The sequence below is a fragment of the Bos indicus x Bos taurus genome, chromosome 7, assembly GCF_003369695.1.
Source record: "Bos indicus x Bos taurus breed Angus x Brahman F1 hybrid chromosome 7, Bos_hybrid_MaternalHap_v2.0, whole genome shotgun sequence".
Taxonomy (NCBI): domain Eukaryota; kingdom Metazoa; phylum Chordata; class Mammalia; order Artiodactyla; family Bovidae; genus Bos; species Bos indicus x Bos taurus.
The window spans coordinates 30,002,515-30,025,459 of record NC_040082.1 but is presented as its reverse complement, the minus strand read 5'-3'; the positions used below and the strand labels follow the sequence as shown (position 1 = coordinate 30,025,459).

The window sequence follows — 22,945 nt, the reverse complement described above, 5'->3', positions numbered from 1 at the left end:
CTTAGCATTTCAGCCTCCTCATGCAGAAACACTCATTTTTATGAAGCTATGATTTCATGTCATTTTTTAGGATGTTATCAAATTAAAAAGAAAAAATATATCGAACTTTGGAAATTCGTACCCCAGTGCAGCAACTTAGCGTCTCAACCCAGCCTCCGTCTTCCCTGACGAGACGTTCTAGAACTACTGTGACTACTTTGCAGAAGAGCAAGTCGCGCGACAATTGGACGCGAACTACAGCCAGCAAGACGGCGCACCCGCGAAACTCGAGCTGCAGCCTCTGCGCGTGCGCATTGCTCCTCGGCCTCTTCCGCCTCCGTCTCTCAGGCCACTCCTCTTAGTCTGTCGAGTCGGGTTTTCTCGCCGCAGGTGACGGGTCATCAGCGGTGCCCACCCTCGGCGCCTGCGCAGACTGAGGCTCACTGTCACCATGACAGCGACCGCCGGGGGCCCTGGTAAGCGGGGTTCCCCAGGTTCGGAGTCTGAGACCGTGCTCCACACTGTTAGCTTGCAGTGAGTGGACATTTTCTCCGGCCCGGTGCCGTAGTTGGGGGCCCTTTGAGAGTCTCCTCTGGTGGCACTCCTTCCTAGTTTGGATCTTCGTGGTTCGCGTTCTCCACGTGTGCCCGTAATCAGCTGGCCTAGAGTCTTGGTTCTCAGTGTGAGCGTTAAGCGAAAAGCTTTTGGGGTGTTCAAGAATGGCAAGAATATTGTGTCTTTTTGTAAAGGATTTCTTTTTTTCAAAAGAGCAGTTTTAGTTTCTTAGGAATACTAAGTGACAGACCTGGAGGTTCTCCATTCAGCCCTACCTGACATAGGCATGCGTGCTCAGTCGTGTTGGACTCTGCGAACCCGTGACCTGGGATCTTGCAGGCAAAAATACCGGAGTGGTTTGCCATTTCCTACTCTAGGGACAAATACATAGCTTCCCATTATCAGCCTTCCTCTTCAGAGTGGTACTTTTGTTATAACTCTGAGCCTGCCTTGATGTATCACAATCACTCAAAGTTCATAATTTACATTGTTCACTCTTGGTGATGCAGATCTGTGAGTTTAGACAAATATATAATGAATGACATGGTCCATGGTAGAGTATCATACAAAATAGTTTCACTGTCCTAAAAATCCTTTGTGCTTTACCTACTTATCTTCTTCCCCCCAACCCCTGAAAATCAGTGATCTTTCTGTTGTATCCATAGATTTTTTTTTTGTCTTTTCCAGAATGTCATGTGGTTGGAATCAGAGTACATCGGCTCTCCACATTGGCTTTTTTTCACTTAGTAATGTGTGTTTAAGCTTTCCCCATGTCTTTTATAGCTTGAGAGCCAACAGTAATAATTCTGTTGTGTGAGTGAACCACAGTTTATCCGTTCATATTCTGAGAGAGATCTTGGTTGCTTCCAAGTTTCAGCAGTTGTAAATAAAACTGCTATAAACCTAAGTGTGCTGTAAATAAAACTACTAAAAACATTAGTGTGCAGGTTATTGTATGGATATAAGTTTTCAACTCCTTTGGGTAGGTATCAAGGGGGTGATTTCTGGATTGTATGATTGGAATATACTTAGCTTAGTAAGAAACCAGCAAGCTTTATTTTAAAGTGGCTATACCGTTTTGCCGGAGAAGACAATGGCACCCCACTCTGGTGCTCTTGCCTGGAAAATCTCGTGGACAGAGGAGCCTGGTAGGCTGCAGTCCATGGGGTCGCAAAGAGTCGGACACGACTGAGCAACTTCACTTTCACTTTTCACTTTCATGCATTGGAGGAGGAAACGGCAACCCATTCCAGTATTCTTGCCTGGAGAATCCCAGGGACGGCGGAGCCTGGTGGACTGCCGTCTGTGGGGTCGCACAGAGTCGGACACGACTGAAGCGACTTAGCAGCAGCACCATACCGTTTTGCATTCCCACACAATGAGTGAAGATTCCTGTTACTCCATATCCTCACCAGCATTTGATATACTAGTGTTCTGGATTTTGGCCATTTTAATAAGTGTGTAGTTATACCCTGTTGTTTTAATTTGTGTTTGATGAAAAGTGATGTGGAGCACCTTTTTATATGGTTGCCATCTATCTTCTTTGTTAAAATGTCTGTTAAGGTCTTTGGCCTTTTTTTTTTTTTTTTTAATGGGGTTGTTTTCTTATTGTTGAGTTTTAAGAGTTCTTTATATATTTAGGTTAATAGTCTTTTATCATATATGTTTTTTGCAAATGATTTCTCCCAGTCTGTGGCTTGTCTTTTCATTCTCTTGATGTTATCTTTTGCAGAGCACAAGTTTCTCATGTTAATGAAGTCCAGCTTATCCATTATTTCTTTCATAGATGGTGCCTTTAGTGCTATATCTAAAAAGTCTTTGCTGTACTGAAGGTCATCTATATTTTCTTCTATGTTATCTTGTAAGAGTTTTATAGTTTTGAATTTTACACTTAGATCTATGATCTGTATTGAGTTAATTTTTGTGAAGGTATGAGTTCTGTGTCTAGTTTTTTTTTTTTTTTTTTTGCAAAAAGAAAAAATTTGTTGAAAAGGCTGTCTTTTCCCCATTGTATTGCCTATGTGCCTTCATCGAAGATCAGTTACCTCTATTTATGAGGGTCTATATGGGGGGCCTCTCTGTTTTGGTCCTTTGACCTATTTATTTATTCTTTCACCAAAACAACACTGTCTTAATTGCTATAGCTTTATAGTAAGCCTTGATGTTGGATAGAGTTATCACTTTGTTCTCCTTCAATATTATATTGACAATTCTGAGTTTTTGCCCTCCACATACACTTTCGGACCAGTTAGTTAATAGCCACAAAATAATTTGGTGGGATTTTGATTGGAATTGCTTGAATCTATAGATTAAGTTGGGAAGAACTGACATCTTGACAGTAGTGAGTCTTCCTATCCATAAACATGGAATATCAATCCATTTATTTAATTCTTCTTTGATTTCATTCATCAGTTATCCTCATGTAGATCTTTACATATTTTGTTAGCTTTATACCAAAGTGTTTTGGTTTTGTGGTTTAATGTAAATTCTATTGTGTTTTCAACTTCCACTTACTCATTGCTGTGTAAATAGGAAAACAGTTGACTTTTTTTGGGGGAGGGGGGTCTGCACTAGGTCTTCATTATGACACGCAGGCATATAAAAATAACTCTTAAGTAACATTCTGGTTGCATCCATGTTGCTGCAAATGGCATTTTGTTCTTTTTATGGCTGAGTAGTATTCCATTGTATATATGTGCCACATTTTCTTTGTCCATTCATCTGTCCATGGACATTTAGATTATTTCCATAATCTGGCAATTGTGACTAGTGCTGCTATGAACATAGGAGTGAATTTTTTTTTATTTTTGTTTCTTTGTTTGTTTGTTTTCTACACCACACAACATCTTTAGTGGGATCTTTAGTTCCCCAACCAAAGATCAAACCCATGTCCTCTGCGTTGGAAGTGCAGAGGCTTAACCACTGGACTGCCAGAGAAGTCACATATCTCAAAAACTTCATTTTTAACAGCCACATCAATTATATATTTTATCATGAGGATAAACTGTGATTTAATTACTTCCCATTGTTGGACATTTCTGTTTTAGCCAATAATTACTGTGCCTTTTTAAGATCTATAAGTTAAACATTTTTAAAATGATGACCATATATTTTCTTTCATCTGAGTCTGAAAGGTCTGTGACTATTGCATATGCTATAAAGGGACATGTGTGTTTCTGTAAGAGACTGCTTGAGGGATAGTGGATACCACAATTAACTCTCCCCTTTCTTTATTCTGTAACCCAATACACAGAGTGGTCACTAAGTTCCATGAATATTACTTAGAAGTTATTTTTATATACACCCCTCCATTCTCTTATCAAATTTTATTTTCTTTCAATGTCTTGTCAGCAGTTTATAATGGCCATCATTAAGTTTTTAAACTGTTGTTATATAGAATTAATAATTAATGTAAGACACACAGTCATGCATAGGGAATCTGTAGTTACTTGGTAGGTACTTAAATGTTCAAAACAATGAACAAAAATTGGGGAGGTAAGGTTATAGATAACTCTTACTGTTTTTCAGCCTTTTCTCCTTGTTATGGGGGCTTCCCCGGTGGCTCAGACAGTAAACAATCTGCCTGCAATGCAGGAGACCAGGGTTCTATCCCTGGGTTGGGAACGTCCCTTGGAGAAGGAAATGGCAACCCACTCCAGTATTCTTGCCTGGAGAATCCCACGGACAGAAGAGCCTAGTGGCCTACAGTCCAAGGGGTTGCAAAGAGTCAGACACGACTGAGTGATTAACACTTTTCACTTTCAGTGGGATATGGCATTATATGGAGTAGAACTGATTCAAGTATTTTAGTCTTAACTAAATTAACTCACACATTTTAATGCCTAATTAAAAAAAAATCTGGTCTGCCAAAAAGTAGTCGAAAGATACAGGAATTATGTATATTTGTACATGCTAGAGAAATCTAAAAATACTAACTCAGAATTTACTTAGTCACTCATAAGTGTTGCTGACACTCATAATTTGGGACAGGGGAGCCTGATGGGCGGCCGTCTATGGGGTCGCACAGAGTCGGACACGACTGCAGCGACTTGGCAACAGCAGCAGCAGCATGCTTAAATGTTGGGCTTCCCAGGTGGCGCTAGTGGTAAAGAACCTACCTGTCAATGCAGGAGACGTAAGAGACAGTGGGTTTGATCCTTGGGTGGGAAAGATCTCCTGGAGGAGAGCATGGCAACCCACTCCAGTATTCTTGCCTGGAGAATCTCATGGACAGAGGAGCCTAATGGACTACAGTCCATAGGGTCGAAAAGAGTCAGACACAACGGACGTGATTTAGCATGCACGCATACTTAATGTATAGTTTAAAATTCTAATGGTTATTATAAATATAGAATGGAGCCTCAGGTGGAGAGTTTAAGTTCTACAAAATTTTGATGTTTTAAATATAGCTTTGGCTTTACATACATTTTACTTAATTATGGGGCTAGAATTGGAGAAGATACCATGTGAAAATTCCTGCTTTAAAATATCTGCTTCTTAACAGTTTTTTTTTATTCCTGCATTTTTCTTTACATGTCTCAGGCTCAGACTATCCTAAATGTTTACCAATTATTACTTACATCATATATAGCATGCGTGCATGTATACTCAGTCGTGTCCGACTCTTTGTGAGCCCATGGACTCTAGCCCGCCAGGCTCCTCTGTCCATGGGATCCTACAAGCAAGAATACTGGAGTGGGTTGCCATTTCCTATTCCACATTTATAGCATATTTAACCTAGATAGCATATTCAAAAGCAGAGACATTACTTTGCCAACAAAGGTTCATCTATCAAGGCTATGGTTTTTCCAGTGGTCATGTATGGATGTGAGAGTTGGACTGTGAAGAAGGCTGAGCGCCGAACAATTGATGCTTTTGAACCGTGGTGTTGGAGAAGACTCTTGAGAGTCCCTTGGACTGCAAGGAGATCCAACCAGTCCATTCTGAAGGAGATCAGCCCTGGGATTTCTTTGGAAGGAATGATGCTAAAGCTGAAACTCCAGGACTTTGGCCACCTCATGCGAAGAGTTGACTCATTGGAAAAGACTCTGATGCTGGGAGGGATTGGGGGCAGGAGGAGAAGGGGACGACAGAGGATGAGATGGCTGGATGGCATCACTGACTCGATGGACGTGAGTCTGGGTGAACTCTGGGAGTTGGTGATGGACAGGGAGGCCTGGCGTGCTGCGATTCATGGGGTTGCAAAGAGTCGGACACGACTGAGCGACTGATCTGATCTGATATATATATATATCTCTTTATACTTGTCACATCTTAATGTGTGCTGAGTCACTTCAGTCATGTCCGACTCTTTGTGACCCTACAGACTGTAGCCACCAGGCTTTACTGTCCATAGGATTCTCCAGGCAAGAATACTGGAGTGGATGGCCATGCCCTCCTCTAGGGGATCTTCCCTACCCAGGGATTGAACCCTCATCTCTTGCGTCTCTTGCATTGGCAAGCAGATTCTTGACCACTAGCGCCACCTGGGAAGCCCATCTTGATACTGGTTCTTAATTTTTTTTAATCTTTTCTCAGTTTTATTGCTTTGTTTTTCTCCATCAACGTATGCTGTGCCCTTTTTATTTAAAAATACCCTATAAAATTATTTTTAATATGAATGCTGTCATTTTAGGATCTTGGAGTGAAAATATACTGGAATATTTTCTGAGAAATAACCAGATCACAACAGAAGATGGCGCCCAAATCGTCTGGTACCATGCAGCTAACCACAAGGTGCAAGTGAACGAGGCACTGAGAAGTAAGTCAGTATTCCTTGTACTTAGATGAATTCAATTTTTTTTTTTTTAATCTGGTCATATTTTCAGGTACCAGAGTCTTAGGTGATTCAAGTGTAAATTCTTGGCTAACATAAACATTCTTATAAAAGATCTCATTTTATTTACAAAATGAACAAATTTTCCTAATGGAAGAATTTTCTCATTTTCCAGAAATGATTTACCTTTACTATGCCTTATTTAAAGTTCTCATGTATTATTACATTTGCTTATATATAGTAGTGATTTAAGTAAAATGTTTAAGATCAAGATTGTATGTTGTACGTATTTCTGTGTCTTTCACAGCTTACTCAGGAGAGGCTCAAAAATATTTGTTGAATGGATGAATGAAGCCATTGAATGCTAATTTATAATGCCTTGGGCAGTATTTATGCCTGGGCTAGAAACCAAGCCTTTGGGTTTGCTAACTCCATCTGTAATCTTATATAGATGAACACTATAGCAGTTGAGTTAGCCTTTTCCTGTGAAGTACCCCATTTTGGCTACAGCAGTGCAAGAGAATGAAGGTGTATCATCAGAGGTATGGGGCATAGCTTGAAGTGCCCTGTTCCAACAGAAAGATTTCCTTGTAATCTCATATTTTATTGTAAAAATTTATAAATTTACACAATTTACACATCCAACTCAATTGTGTATCTGGATAATGTATCTGAATAGTTTCTTTTATTAAAAAGCTATTATTTTCAGTTGCTTTTCAAAGGGAAGAAATTTGTCTACTAATATTTAATGCCTTATAATTAAAACAGTGTCTAGCACATAATACCTAACACTGGTTTTTTAATAAATAAATTTTAGCAGAAGCAATGCTTAAGGAAAACATTGATTAATGGCTTCCTGAAGCTGAAATGAATAGGGGCTGGGGAGTAAATGCTATTGGGTACAGGTTTCATTTTGGAATGATAAAATTTTCTGGAATTAGATGGTGATGATGGTTGCACAGGGCTTTCCAGATGGCTCTAGTGGTCTTAGAAAAGGCAGAGGAACCAGAGATCAAATTGCCAATATCTGCTGGATCATCGATAAAGCAAGAGAGTTCCAGAAAAACATCTATTTCTGCTTTATTGACTATGCCAAAGCCTTTAACTGTATGGATCACAATAAACTGTGGAAAATTCTTTAAGAGATGGGAATACCAGACCACCTGACCTGCCTCTTGAGAAACTTGTATGCAGGTCAGGAAGCAACGGTTAGAACTGGACATGGAACAACAGACTGGTTCCAAATAGGAAAAGGAGTACATCAAGGTTGTATATTGTCACCCTGCTTATTTAACTTATACGCAGAGTACGTCATGAGAAACGCTGGGCTGGAAGAAGCACAAGCTGGAATCAAGATTGCCAGGAGAAATATCAATAACCTCAGATATGCAGATGACACCACCCTTATGGCAGAAAGTGAAGAGGAGCTAAAAAGCCTCTTGATGAAAGTGAAAAAGGAGAGTGAAAAAGTTGGCTTAAAGCTCAACATTCAGAAAACGAAGATCATGGCATCCGGTCCCATCACTTCATGGGAAATAGATAGGGAAACAGTGGAAACAGTGTCAGACTTTATTTTTGGGGGGCTCCAAAATCACTGCAGATGGTGATTTCAGCCATGAAATTAAAAGACGCTTACTCCTGGGAAGGAAAGTTATGACCAACCTAGATAGCATATTCAAAAGCAGAGATATTACTTTGCCAACAAAGGTCTGTCTAGTCAAGGCTATGGTTTTTCCAGTGGTCATGTATAGATGTGAGAGTTGGACTGTGAAGAAAGCTGAGCGCCAAAGAATTGACGCTTTTGAACTGTGGTGTTGGAGAAGACTCCTGAGAGTCCCTTGGACTGCAAGGAGGTCCAACCAGTCCATCCTGAAGGAGATCAGTCCTGGATGTTCATTGCAAAGACTGATGCTAAAGCTGAAACTCCAGTACTTTGGCCACCTCATGCAAAGAGTTGACTCATTGGAAAAGACTCTGATGCTGGGAGGGGTTGGGGGCAGGAGGAGAAGGGGAAGACAGGATGAGATGGCTGGATGGCATCACTGACTCGATGGACGTGAGTCTGGGTGAACTCTGGGAGTTGGTGATGGACAGGGAGGCCTGGCGTGCTGCGATTCATGGGGTCGCAAAGAATCGGACACGACTGAGCGACTGAACTGAACTAGTGGTAAAGAACGGCACTGCCAGTGCAGGAGATGTTAGAGAAACGGACTCAATCCCTGAATCTGGAAGATCCTTGGAGGAGGGCATGGCAACGCACTCCAGTGTTCTTGCCTGGAGAATCCCATGGAAAGAGGAGCCTGGCATACTACAGTCCATAACGTTGCAAAGAGTCAGACATGACCGAAGTGACTGAGCACACACACACGCATGATCATTACACAACCTTCTGAATATTCTGAAAACCAGTAAATGGTATGCTTTAAAAGAGTAATTTTATAGCTTGTGAATTATATATCAATTTTTAAAAATAAAAGAATAGGAAGAAATGTATCTATTATTTGCAGACAATATAGTTTTATATTTAGAAAATCAAAAAGATTCTACAGCTAAATGATTGTTATTCATAGGTTGATATAGACAATCTCAACCTTTTGACAATATAAAAATCAAAGCAGAAAATAAATTGGATTTCTATGTAACAGGTAAAAATTTGGAAGCAATCTTTAAATTTTATGGTTTGTAATAGTAAATGTAGAAGTCTCAGACCTAGAAATAATTTAATTAAATATGACTACTTCTAGCCTTGTTTTAAAAATAATCAATGGAAGTCATTTCCAATTGCTGCAGTCTGCTGTTGATCTGGGAATTTTTCATAGGTTACTTAGTTTTCAGATAATATCCTCTTTACTTTCTCCTAGTCAACCAGAACCCCAAGTTTTATAATCTGGGGTGTACTTTTTATCAAGTCCCTTTTTTCAGTCCTGGCTAATCTAGCAATTTCTTTCAAACACAAAGGGAAAAAAACAGGTTCTTGGAGACATGTATTACACTGCTTAATCTCATTTCTTCCAGAATATTTAAATTTAGTACAACTGTTATTAATGAAGCTGTTTCTGTTTTCATTAATATGTGATATTGGATTTTCAACAATGTCTGTGATTTAAAGCAAAGTACAGGAGGAACAATGTAGGAGTGCCATTTGTGGACGTAAGAGTTGCATCGTCAGCACAGCTGATCTCGGAATAGGCAAAATTGTTTACAAAAGTTATTACCTATGATGTTATTTTTTGTTATAACATTTCTGCATGTAGATTTTTAAAATGTATATTAAAAGAAATGCTGGTTAAAAATAGAAATTATTAAATCTCTTTGAGAATAAAAAATGTAGTATTTTTAAAAAACCTTTGTAACATTTAGGAAAAGTGTGACTATAGTCATCAACTAAATGTATTAATAAAAATATAGTAAATTGCTGCATTAGTGATGTAAACAGTATAAGCAAGATAGATAATTTTAACTTCATTTCTATAAACATATTTCTTTGAGTTTTGTTTTAGTGTAAGTAGCGTCAGTTTGGGATTTTCTTGTGTAGAAAATCACAAAAAACCCAAAGCTGTTTTCTACTGTATGGCTCTTGTCAAAAGTTGGGGCTCCTGTGGTTGGAGTGTTAATCTTGATGTGCAGACTTCTTCCTGTGACTCTCCCTGAGATGAGAAACATGGTGACCAGGCAGTCTCCCAAAGCAGAGGCATACCCTGACCTTCAAAAGCCTTCTACCCAACAGCAATTGGTGGGAGAATAGCGAGAGAGGCTGGGCATCTCACATACATGTCTCCAGGCCAGGCTTCCCTCTCTTCTGAGCACTAGTCTATACAACTTTTTATTTGCTCTTTTCTTCACGCTTACTCCTTGGAAGGAAAGTTATGACCAACCTAGATAGCATATTCAAAAGCAGAGACATTACTTTGCCAACAAAGGTCCGTCTAGTCAAAGCTATGGTTTTTCCTGTGGTCATGTATGCATGTGAGAGTTGGACTGTGAAGAAGGCTGAGTGCTGAAGAATTGATGCTTTTGAACTGTGGTGTTGGAGAAGACTCTTGAGAGTCCCTTGGACTTCAAGAAGATCCAATCAGTCCATTCTGAAGGAGATCAGCCCTGGGATTTCTTTGGAAGGAATGATGCTAAAGCTGAAACTCCAATACTTTGGCCACCTCATGCGAAGAGTTGACTCATTGGAAAAGACTCTGATGCTGGGAGGGATTGGGGGCAGGAGGAGACGGGGACGACAGAGGGTGAGATGGCTGGATGGCATCACTGACTGGATGGACGTGAGTCTAGGTGAACTCTGGGAGTTGGTGATGGACAGGGAGGCCTGGCGCGCTGCGATTCATGGGGTCGCAAAGAGTCGGACACGACTGAGTGACTGAACTGAACTGAACTGTGCATCAACAGAAAATTGGATTAAAGATTTACTGAGTGTGGCCCCACTCATTAGAACAAGACCCAGTTTCCCGCTCAGTCAGTCTCCATCAGGAAACTTCCATAAGTCTCTTATTCTCATCCATCAGAGGGCAGACAGAATGGATACCACAATCACAGAAAACTAATCAAACTGATCACATGGACAACAGCCTTGTCTAAACTCAATAAAACTGTGAGCCATGCCCTGTCGGCCACCCAAGACAGATGGGTCATGGTGGAGAGTTCTGACAAAACGTGGTCCACTGGTGAAGGGAATGGCAAACCACTTCAGTTCTTGCCTTGAGAACCCCATGAACAGTATGAAAAGGCAAAAAGATAGGACAGTGAAAGATGAACTCCCCATGTTGGTACGTGCCCAATATGCTACTGGAGAACAGTGGAGAAATAGTTCCAGAATGAATGAAGAGATGGAGTCAAAGCATTTAAAAACAACACCCAGTTGTGGATGTGACTGGTTATGGAAGCAAAGTCTGATGTAAGGAACAATATTGCATAGGAACGTGGAATGTTAGGTCCATGAATCAAGGCAGAAGTGGTCAGACAGGAGATTGCAAGAGTGAACATCAACAATTTAGGAATCAGTGAACTAAAATGGACCGGAATGTGTGAATTTAACTCAAATGACCATTATATCTACTACTGTGGGCAAGAATTCCTTAGAAAAAATGGAGTAGCCCTCACAGTTGACAAAAGAGTCTGAAATGCAGTGGTTGGATGCAGTTTCAAAAATGACAGGGTGATCTCTGTTTGTTTCCAAGGTAAACCATTCAATATCACAATAATCCAAGTCTGTGCCCCAACCAGTAATGCTGAAAAAGCTGAAGTTGAACAGTTCTATGAAGACCTACACTACCTTTTAGAACTAAAACCCAAATAAGATGTCCTTTTCATTAAAGGGGACTGGAATGCAAAAGTGTGAATTCAAGAGATAACTGGAGTAACAGGCAAATTTGGCCTTGGAGTACAGAATGAAGCAGGGCAAAGACTAAGAGTTTTGCCAAGAGAATGCACTGGTCATAGCAAACACCCTCTTCCAACAACACAAGAGACGACTTTACACATGGACATCACCAGATGGTCAACACTGAAATCAGATTGATGATATTCTTTGCAGCCAAAGATGGAAAAGCTCTATACAGTCAGCAGAAACAAGACCAGGAGCTGACTGTGGCTCAGATCATGAACTCCTTATTGCCAAATTCAGACTTAAATTGAAGAAAGTAGGGAAAACCATGAGACCATTCAGGTATGACCTAAATCAAATCCCTTATGATTATACAGTAGAAGTGACAAATAGATTCAAGGGATTAGATCTGATAGATAGCCTGAAGAACTATGGACGGAGGTTCACGACATCGTACAGGAGGCAGGGATCAAGACCATTCCCAAGAAAAAGAAGTGCAAAAAGGCCAAATGGTTGTCTGAGGAGGCCTTACAAATAGCTGTGAAAAGAAGAGCAGCGAAAGGCAAAGGAGAAAAGGAAAGATATAAGCATCTGAATGCAGAGTTCCAAAGAATAGCAAGGAGAGATAAGAAAGCCTTCCTCAGTGATCAATGCAAAGAAATAGAGGAAAACAATAGAATGAGAAACACTAGAGACTAGAAAATTAGAGATACCAAAGGAACATTTCATGCAAAGATGGGCACAATAAAGGACAGATATGGTATGGACCTAACAGAAGCAGAAGATATATAAGAAGAGGTGGCAAGAATACACAGAAGAACTGTACAAAAAAGAGCTTCATGACTTAGATAATCACGATGGTGTGATCACTGACCTAGAGCCAGACATCCTGGAATGCGAAGTCAAATGGGCCTTAGGAAGCATCACTAAGAACAAAGCTAGTGGAGGTGATGGAATTCCAGTTGAGCTATTTCAAATCCTAAAGGATGATGCTGTGAAAGTGCTACACTCCATATGCCAGCAAATTTGGAAAACTTGGCAGTGGCCACACGACTGGAAAAGGTCAGTTTTCATTCCAATCCCAAAGAAAGACAATCCTAAAGAATGCTCAAACTACTGTACAATTGCACTCATCTCACATGCTAGTAAAGTAATGCTCAAAATTCTCCAAGCCAAGCTTCAACAGGATGTGAACCGTGAACTTCCAGATGTTCAAGCTGGATTTAGAAAAGGCAGAGGAACTAGAGATCAGATAGCCAACATTTGTTGGATCATCAAAAAATCAAGAGAGTTCCAAAAAAACATCTGCTTTATTGATTATGCCAAAGCCTTTGACTGTGTGGATCACAACAAACTGTGGAAAATTCTGAAAGAGATGGGAATACCAGACCACCTGACCTGCCTCCTGAGAAATCTGTTTGCAGGTCAAGAAGCAACAGTTAGAACTGGACATGGAACAACAGACTGGTTCCAAGTCAGGAAAGGAGTATGTCAAGGCTGTATATTGTCACCCTGCTTACTTAACTTATATGCAGAGTACATCACAAGAAATGCCAGGCTGGATGAAGCACAAAATGGAATCAAGATTGCCGGGAGAAATATCAACAACCTCAGATATACAGATGACGCCACCCTTATGACAGAAAGTGAAGAAAAACTAAAGAGCCTCTTGATGAAAGTGAAAGAGAAGGGTGAAGAAGTTGGCTTAAAACTCAACATTCAGAAAACTAAGATCATGGCATCAGGTCCAATCACTTCATGGCAAATAGATGGGGAAACAAGGGAAACAGTGAGAGACTTTATGTTTTAGGGCTCCAAAATCAGAGCAGATGGTGATTGCAGCCATGAAATTAAAAGACGGTTGCTCCTTGAAAGAAAAGTTATGACCAACCTAGACAGCATATTAAAAAGCAGAGACATTACTTTGCCAACAGAGGTCTGTCTAGTCAAAGCTTTGGTTTTTCCAGTAGTCATGTATGGATATGAGAGTTGGACTGTAAAGAGAACTGAGCACCATAGAATTGATGCTTTTGAACTGTGGTGTTGGAGAAGACTCTTGAGAGTCCCTTGGACTGCAAGGAGATCAAACCAGTCAATCCTAAAGGAAATCTGTCCTGAATATTCATTGGAAGGACTGATGCTGAAGCTGAAGCTCCAGTACTTTGGCCACCTGATGCGGATAACTCACTAGAAAAGATGCTGATACTGGGAAAGATTGAAGGCAGGAGGAGAAGGGAACGACAGAGGATCGATGGTTGGATGGTATCACTGACCTGATGGACATGAGTTTGAATAAGCTCAGGGAGTTGGTGATGGACAGGGAGATCTGGTGTGCGGCAGTCCATGGGGTCGCAAAGAGTCAGACCCAACTGAGTGACTGAACTGAACTGAATGTCCATCACATTCTTAATTGTGTCTGCTAACCTGTATTTCCTATGATCATTCCTCTCTCAGTAAGTGGCACCATAATCTGCATATATTCTTAAGCCAGAAATCTGGGAGTCATCTATTCTTTGTCTTTTTTGTTGTTGTTGTTGTATCTACTCTATTGGACATTATAATTCTATTCCCAAATACATTTTGAATTAGTCCACATCTCTCTATCTCTGTTGTCTTCACCCTAGTCCAAGCCACCATGATCTGTTGCCCTTACTACATGGCTTCCATTCTTATTCTTAAAAGAAACCATCAGGAACATAATTTATATGGAGCCTGAGACTCTTGCCACTGCCATTTAGTGATTTTTTTTTCTACTCATGGGAAATGAATGGAGTTAATAAATGGAGAAACTGACTATTACTTTTAAGGAATTTGAAAGCCTATGTGTTCCTTTACAACTGCACTGATAGACAAGATGGAATGCCTACATATGTTATACTAAATACCACTTTACTGAGAAATCATGTTTGTGTGACTTATAAAATTAGACAGAAGCTTGACCTATTTCATCTTAGATATAGCTCTGTTTAACTTTTTTTGAGAAACTGCCAAGCTTTTCTGAAGCAGCTGAGTGGGTTCTTATATTCTCACCAGCAAAGTGAATGATGTTTCCAATTTCCCCATGTCCTTGTCAGCATTAGTTATTGTCTGTCTTTTTCATTATAGTCATCCTAGCATTTGTGAGTTGGTATCTCATTGTAGTTTAGATTTGCATTTCCCTGAAGATTAATGATGTTGAGCATCTCTTCATGCACTTATTGGAAAATCACCTGTATGTGCAGCTGAGTAGCTTTTTCAGCCTATTTCCTGCCTGTAGAAATTGGAGAGTTCATAGACTTCTTTTAAAAATCCTTCAAGCTGGGCTTAAGCAGTATATAAACTGAGAACTTCCAGGTGTACCAGCTGGATTTAGAAAAGGCAGAGGAACCAGAGATCAGATTGCCAACATTCCTTGGATCATAGAGAAAGCAAAGGATTTCCAGAAAAAACATCTACTTCTGCTTCATTGACTACATTAAAGCCTTTGATGGTGTAGATCACAACAAACTTTGGAAAATTCTTAAAGAGATGGGAATACCAGACCACCTTACCTGCCTCCTGAGAAACCTGTATGCGGGTCAAGAAGCAACAGTTAGAACCTGTCATGGAACAATGGACTGGTTCCACGTTGGGAAAGGAGTATGTCAAGGCTGTATATTGTCACCCTGCTTATTTAACTTCTATGCAGAGTACATCATGTGAAATGCCAGGCTGGATAAATCACAAGTTGGAATCAAGATTGCCAGCAGAAATAACAACAACCTCAGATATGCAACTCATACGACTCTAATTGCAGAAAACAAAGAGGAATGAGAAAACCTGTTGATGAGGGTAAAAGAGGAGAGTGAAAAAGCTGGTTTAAAACTCAACATTTGAAAAACTAAAATCATGGCAACCAGTCCCATCACTTCATGGTAAATAGAAGAGGGAAAAGTGGAAGCAGTGACAGATTTTATTTTCTTGGAATCCAAAATCACTGCAGATGGTGATCACAGTGATGAAATTAAAAGATGCTTACTTCTTGAAAGGAAAGCTGTGCCAAGCCTAGACAGTGTATTAAAAAGCAGAGACATCACTTTGCTGACAAAAGTCCATCTAGTCAAAGCTATGGTTTTTCCAGTAGTCATGTATGGATGTGAGAGTTGCACCATAAAGAAGACTGAGTGCTAAAGAATTGATTCTTTCAAATTGTGGTGTTGGAGAAGACTCTTGAGAGTCCCTTGGACTGCAAGGAGATCAAACCAGTCAATCTTAAAGGAAATCAGTCCTGAATATTCATTGGAAGGACTGATGCTGAAGCTGAAGCTCCAATACTTTGGCCACCTGATGTGAAGAGCTGACTCATTAGAAAAGACTCTTATGCTGGGAAAGGTTGAAGGCCAAAGAAGGGAGTGGCAGAGGATGAGATGGTTAGATAGCATCACTGACTCAATGAACATGAATTTGAGCAAACTGCAGGAGATAGTGGAGGACAGAGGAGGTTGGCATGCTGCAGTTGATGGGGTTTCAAAGAGTCGGACATGGCTTAGCAAAAGCAACAGCAACAACAGACCTCTTTTCATTTTAACTCTCTCTCTTTTTTCAGGTCCAAGTCTATAACAGCTCTATTAAAAATGTACTGGGATTTTTATATATCAAGTTATAAACCATCCCTTTAGTCAAAAGCCTTACTGCCAAATCTCTTTGAGGCAGGTCTCTGTCTGCTTTGGTTTGCTAGTTAGGGTGCTATGGGATAACACCTTTAAGATTCTATAAATTCTTTTATCTAGCTGTATTGGTACCCAAGGCTCCATATTTCTCAGGTCTTAATAAAGTGTCCTGTAGTTGTATCCTTGATTTGGCCTTGATCCTGAGGCTATAGTTTACTAGCAGCATCCTGGACTTGACTTTTGGACTGAGGCTTTCTCTTCCTTTGAGAATCTTTCGCCAGATGGAGAGAGTGGTTTTATTTTCTAACTCACACGAGTTCTGATCTGGAAATATTTCCTCTTTATGTTGCTTAAAATCTAAACAGCTAATTATTTAACTCAGCTCTTTCTTCCCATCTTTTATCATAGGAACTAAAAGAAGCCAATTAACGCTTTCAACATTCTGCCTGGAAACCTCCTTAGCTAAATCCACAAATCCATTAGGTATCCTATCTATCTTCCACCAGTTGCTACACATGCCAGTGTTGCCAGAAGTTTCACCATGATGTAAAAATAATTTTCTCACTGCTCTTCCAACCTCTGTTAACAGTGCCTTTCTAGAATCTACTGGATTCCAAAGCCCGTGTCACACATTTCAGGTTTTTCTTATGCCAGTGCCCCGCTTCCAGATAACTATTTCTGCTTGTTTTCTAATACTGTGTAATAAATTACCTCCCAAACTTAGTGGCTTCAAATAACAGGGATTTATTATCTTTGCTGATTTTGTGGGTCAGATAGTGGTTCTTCTCTTCCATGTGGAATAGGATGAGGACATGTTGCTGCACTTGGCTAGTTGCTCAGCTAGGCCTGGAAATTTTGCAATGGCCTCACTCCCGTGTCAGAGACCTAATGCTGTCTGTCAGGCATGAAGCCTTAGTTTTTTTCTGTGTGACTTCTCTCTCTCTATGTGGTTTCTGAGTCTTCAGAATTCTTACCTGAACTTCTTTATGTGGTAACTGGCTTTCCAGAGGACAGAAGCAGAAGCTGCCAGACCTTTTAAGAGCTAAGCCTAGAACTGACAGTTTTGCTTCAACTGTCTTTTGTTGGTCAAAGCAAGTCACAAAACCAACCCAGACGCAAGGGGAGGAAAAAGAGATGAGAAGATAGCAGGATTGTTGTCAGACATCTTTGAAGGTAGTCCACTAAAGCCTGCTCAGTCACGCTCAGTCACGCTCAGTCACCCTCAGTGACTAGTGAAGCTTCTTACCCATTCCGGGGATGTGCGCTTCTACATAGTAGCTAAGCTTTGGGTCAAAGAATTGAATCTATAGCATAGAGTTTCAAACATAAACAATAAACACCTATAGTTTCTAATTTCAGGAATGAGAAGATAAAAGTACTATTTGTGTTCTCAGAAGCTTCAACAAATACTTATGAACTCACTTATGAAGGTGAGTACACACCTCACTTTGCTGTGTACTGGGAAGAAATTCATTAGGACAACAGTTTGAGTGTGACCTAGGCAAAGATATTTAACTCCTAACCACCTGTTTGCTCATGACTAACAAACAAGGGCAACGTGCAAGGCCTGACATAGTACCTGGCACTTAGTTATTTCTCAGTAAATATTATTTTCTTTCCTCCTTTTTATCTTCCTCCAAAGGATACTGGACGTGCCATCTGCTGTAGTCTCTATTAACACTAACATAGATTCTTTTATGTGGACAGGTACTGCTCATATGATAGAGGCCGATGTCATTCTTCCAAGTGATGGATCAGAACATGGCCAGCCAATCATGGCCCATCCTCCAGAAATAAACAGTGATAATACTTTACAGGAATGGCTGGCTGAAGTTATTAAAACCAATAAAGGCATAAAGCTGGATTTTAAGAGGTATTTGTACAAACATGTTCAGTCTCCTGGTTGTTATAGAATAACAATAAGGGAAAAAAATCAGTAACTTCATATATCTGTACCTAAGTAACTTTATACTTTATCTAAATTGAAAATAGAATTGCAAATTTTATTTTTCAGGAATGGACCAAAGATCCACAGAGTTGTCTGCTAATATTGTTTCTTGGGAACGTTTTGAGGCTAAACTTAAGTTAATTTTTATAAAGGAATTTATCATAACTGACCATTGTAATAATAGAATGGTAAATTTTTTTTTCTATGTGAATAACTCCCAATAACTTTTAAAAATTTTAATTGGAGGATAATTCCTTTACAATGTTGTGTTAGTTTCCGCTGTACAATGAAATGAATAAGCTGTATGTGTATGTGTATATATATATAAGTTCTCTTGAACTTTCCTGTCCCCCACCGTCCCACTCTTCTAGGTCATCACAGGCCACCGAGCTGAGCTCCCTGTGTTACATAGCAGCTTCCCATTACTATCTGTTTTGCACATAGCAGTGTATATATTTCAGTGTTACTCTCTCAATTTGTCTCACCCTCTCCTTCCCCCACTATGTCCACAAATCCATTAGAAAGAAAGTGAAGTCACTCAGTCGTGTCCGACTCTTTTCGACCCCATGGACTGTAGCTCACCAGGTTCCTCCGTCCATGGGATTTTCCAGCCAAGAGTACTGGAGTGGGTTGCCATTTCCTTCTCCAGAGGAGCGTCCTGACCCAGGGATTGATCCCAGGTCTCCTGCTTTATAGGCAGACGCTTTACTGTCTGAGCCACCAGGGAAGTCATAGAGCAATACAAGTCCACAAGTCCATAGAACAATACATTTAAGATGCTACTTTCATTAAGAAGTAGTCTGAGAGAGAGTTGGCAGTAGTTGGGTTAGTTAATGCATTTCCTACTTGATTTGTGTTATTATATTTGGGAAATTATTTAGAATTCTTTAATTACTGAAGAGTTTCTTAAAAATAATGTTTTAGAAACACTGATAATGAAGAGAGCAAGATTAAGTATCATTTCCTTCTCTGTGACCATCATGGAAAGTTTTACTTTTGTGGTATTTTGGCAGTGTAAAAATTATAGGTAGAGCCAGGGATTTATTGTGACACCGTAAAAGCTCTTCATGAGACCCATGAAGGCAACTGCTATGAGAATCTAGGATGTGTGGTAAAATTACTTTATCTTTGAACAGTATTTTAAAATTGAATCATCTCAAGAAATGAATAAGGATTGGAAATCTTATTCATAGGGTTTTAAAAAACCTAATAAGTATTTAATCATTAATACTCGGTGAGCAAAACTTTAGATCTCCTTGCCTTTTCATTTGTTGTGGGGCTAAATATACTAGTAAACCTCTTTATACTGTGAGTGAAAGCTATTGTAAAATCTTAAAGCTTTTAGAATGGTGAATAGTCCAACTCCACTTTATTGACAAAGGAACTTAGTCCTGAAAAGGTTACGTAACAACAGCTAAACTTGAGAGCTGAGCTAGGACCAGATTCCAGGTTTTCTAGAGCCAGTCCAGTGTTCTCTGTGATGCTGGTTTAGTCACTCAGCTGTGTCTGACTCTTCGCAACCCCATGAACTATAGCCCACCAGGCTCCTCTGCCCATGGAATTTCCCAGGCAAGAATACTGGAGTGGGTTGCCATTTCCTTCTCTAGGGGATCTTCCCAACCCAGGGATTGAACCAGCATCTCCTGCATTGCAGGTGGTCTCCTACATTACAAGTGTATTCTTTGCCGACTGAGCCACCAGGGACCATGAAATAAAGTATTTAATCCTTAATGCTTGGCGAACAAAACTTTAGATCTCCTTGTCTTCTCACATGCTCAGTTTCCTTTTTTTTAATGTTTACCATTGCCCGTAGACTTGTTCTGTATGTAATATATACTTTGACTCCTCACCAGTCAGATCAGCTCATTCATTCCTAAATGCTAACAGTCACCAGTAAAAGGCTGTGCCACTAGAGAAAGATTTTGCATGTTTTCTGATCATACATACTTGAAGGGGAATGAATTTAACTAACAATTACGTAAACACATACTGTGTGTCAGACACAGTTCTAAGAGTAAGAGGGTGCTCAGTCGCTCAGTTCTGTCTGATTCGTTGTGACCCTAGGGACTGTCGTCTGCCAGGCTCCTCTGTCCATGGGATTTTTCCAGGTGAGAACACTGGAGTGGTTGCCATTTCCTCCTCCGTGGTCTAAGAGCATTCAGTGTTAATTCGTTTAATCTTTATAACAATCCTGAGACGTAGGTTCTTCCTATTCTCATCCTCCAGATATAGGAACAAAGGAATATATAGATTAATTGGGAGAGAATTGTTATTTTAAAATATTTACACATTGAGTCTTCCAGGCTAGGAATATAGTATATTATTCTTTGTAGTAAACATTGTATTTTGCTGTTGGGCAAAAGTTTATCCTCAGTCTTTTTTTTTTCCTACCCAAATATGGCGTTTCCTCCACATTTACGGAGAAGGCAATGGCACCCCACTCCAGTACTGTTGCCTGGAAAATCCCATGGATGGAGGAGCCTGGTGAGCTGCAGTCCATGGAGTCGCTGAGGGTCGGACATGACTGAGCGACTTCACTTTCACTTTCCACTTTCATGCATTGGAGAAGGAAATGGCAACCCACTCCAGTGTTCTTGCCTGGAGAATCCCATGGACAGAGAAGCCTGGTAGGCTGCAGTCCATGGGGTCACACAGAGTTGGACATGACTGAAGCGACTTGGCAGCAACCACATTTACTCTTCCAGAAGAATTTTGTAATTATTTTGTAAAGTTCCAGAAATTTTTTTCTTAATATAGGTTTTGTTTTTCGTATTGGAAAGGGAAAGTGGCGGTACTATAGTCTTTTGCATTAGTGATAATTAAAACATTTACTTGTAAAAGAATATTAAAATATTAAATAGTTAAATATTAATAGTTATACTATTTCATTAATAGTTAATAATTAAAATATTAAATAGTTAAATATTAAAATAAAAATATTTAAAAGTATATTAAAATCTTATCATTATGTTCTGTGTCTTAGCTCTTTATGTTTGACTGTGCAGTGCTTTGCACATGGTAGACACCTAATATATGCTGTTGCAATATCAGTTTGGGGGAGAATATGCTGAGACTATATATTATCAGATGGCGAGCCATCATTAAACAGTCTAATGTCAGTTTACTGAATTGAGAAAGGCTAAGAAGCTTCCTGTTGAATATAAACGGGAAGTTAGTGATTAACCCAACTGCACAGACACCAGATTTCTTAAGAAAGCAGAATCATTTCTAGAAAAGGAGAGGAGGTCAGCTGTAAGACATGTGTGGATTAGTTTAAGGTTTCCTTCTGCTCCACTTCTGAAGAGCAGAACCCCACCGGCACTTAGCTGCTGCTGTGGGACTTTCAGACAAGCAAGCTTTGGAGTAATAGGTATAAGTTGCTTAAGTACCTTGTAATAGGTACAGGTAATAGGTAAGCAAGCTTCGGAGTAATAGTACAAGTTGCTTAAGTACCTTGTAATAGGTACAAGGTACTAAAAATGAGGGAATTTTGTAGGTAGTACAGTTGGCCAGATCTCAGAATTGTGGTTTTTAACACAGCATTGATACCATTCAAGGCAGAAAGCATTTGAGACAGAGAAATGACAGCATCTATATTAGAATCTGTTAGGTCCTGCATTAGAGTTTTTTAACCCACTATAATCTAGGGCCTGCATTTCAGGGGTATAAGAATGAGAAAAAAAGCAGCTTATTACATGGGAGCAGAGTTCAAGAGAGGCTGATTTCCTCTGGTTTTAGTGAACAGTATCCTTGCTCATTAATAAATATGACCCTATAGAAGCAGAAGAGATCAAGAAGAGATGGAAAGAATACATAGAACTGTACAAAAAAAGAGTTTAATGACCCAGCTAATGACGATGGTGTAATCTCTCACTCAGAGCCGAACACTGTGGAGTATAAAATCAAGTGGGCCTTAGAAAGTGCTGCTACCAATAAAGTCAGTGGAGATGATGGAATCCTTGCAGAGCTATTTAAAATCCTAAAAGATGATGCTATGAAAGTGCTGCACTCAGTATGTCAGCAAATTTGGAAAACCCAGCAGTGGCTGGAAAAGGTCAGTCCTCATCCCAATTTCAAAGAAGGGTAGTACTAAAGAATGTTCAAACCACCAGACAGTTGCACTCATCTCCCATGCTAGTAAGGTTATGCTCAAAGTCCTCCAAGCTAGGCTTCAGCATTACGTGAACTGAGAGCTTCCGATGTCCAAACTGGGTTTAGAAAAGACAGAGGAACCAGAGATCAAATTGCAAACATTCGCTGGATCACAGAGAAAGCAAGGGGATTCCAGAAAAATATCCATCTCTAAAGTCTTTGACTGTGTGTATCATAACAAACTGTGAAAAACTCTTAGAGAGATGGGAATACCAGACCATCTTACTTGTCTCCTGGGAAACCCATATTTGGGTCAAGAAGCAGAAGTTAGAACCCTGTATGGAACAACTGAGTGGTTCGGGATTGAGAAAAGAGTACGAAAAGGCTGTTTATTGTCTCCCTGTTTGTTTAACTTATACACAGAGCACATCATGCAAAATGCCAGGCTGGATGAGTTACAAGCTGGAATCAAGATTGCTGGGAGAAATATCAACAACCTCAGATATGCTGATGATACCACTCTAATGGCAGAGAGTGAAGAGGAATTCTTAAAAGAGTCTCCTGATGAGGGTGAAGGAGGACAGTGAAAAAGCCAACTTAAAACTAAATATTAAAAAAACAAAGATCCTGGCATCTGG

The 22,945-nt window shown here is 39.9% G+C and overlaps 1 protein-coding gene across 2 annotated transcripts in view; it reads left to right on the top strand.

The window, feature by feature from the left end:
- The first annotated feature begins 331 nt into the window (after positions 1 to 331).
- Positions 332 to 22,945, top strand: part of FAM151B (family with sequence similarity 151 member B) — a 34,090-nt gene continuing 11,476 nt past the window's right edge. The window contains exons 1-3 of one of the 2 annotated variants that reach the window (XM_027545719.1): positions 332 to 455; positions 6,170 to 6,295; positions 17,975 to 18,140. In XM_027545719.1, the coding sequence (XP_027401520.1) occupies positions 431 to 455; positions 6,170 to 6,295; positions 17,975 to 18,140 (317 nt within the window). In that variant the 5' untranslated portion in view covers positions 332 to 430. Of the gene's footprint in view, positions 514 to 6,169; positions 6,296 to 17,974; positions 18,141 to 22,945 lie in introns of both variants that reach the window. The other variant, XM_027545720.1, reaches the window with a different exon arrangement.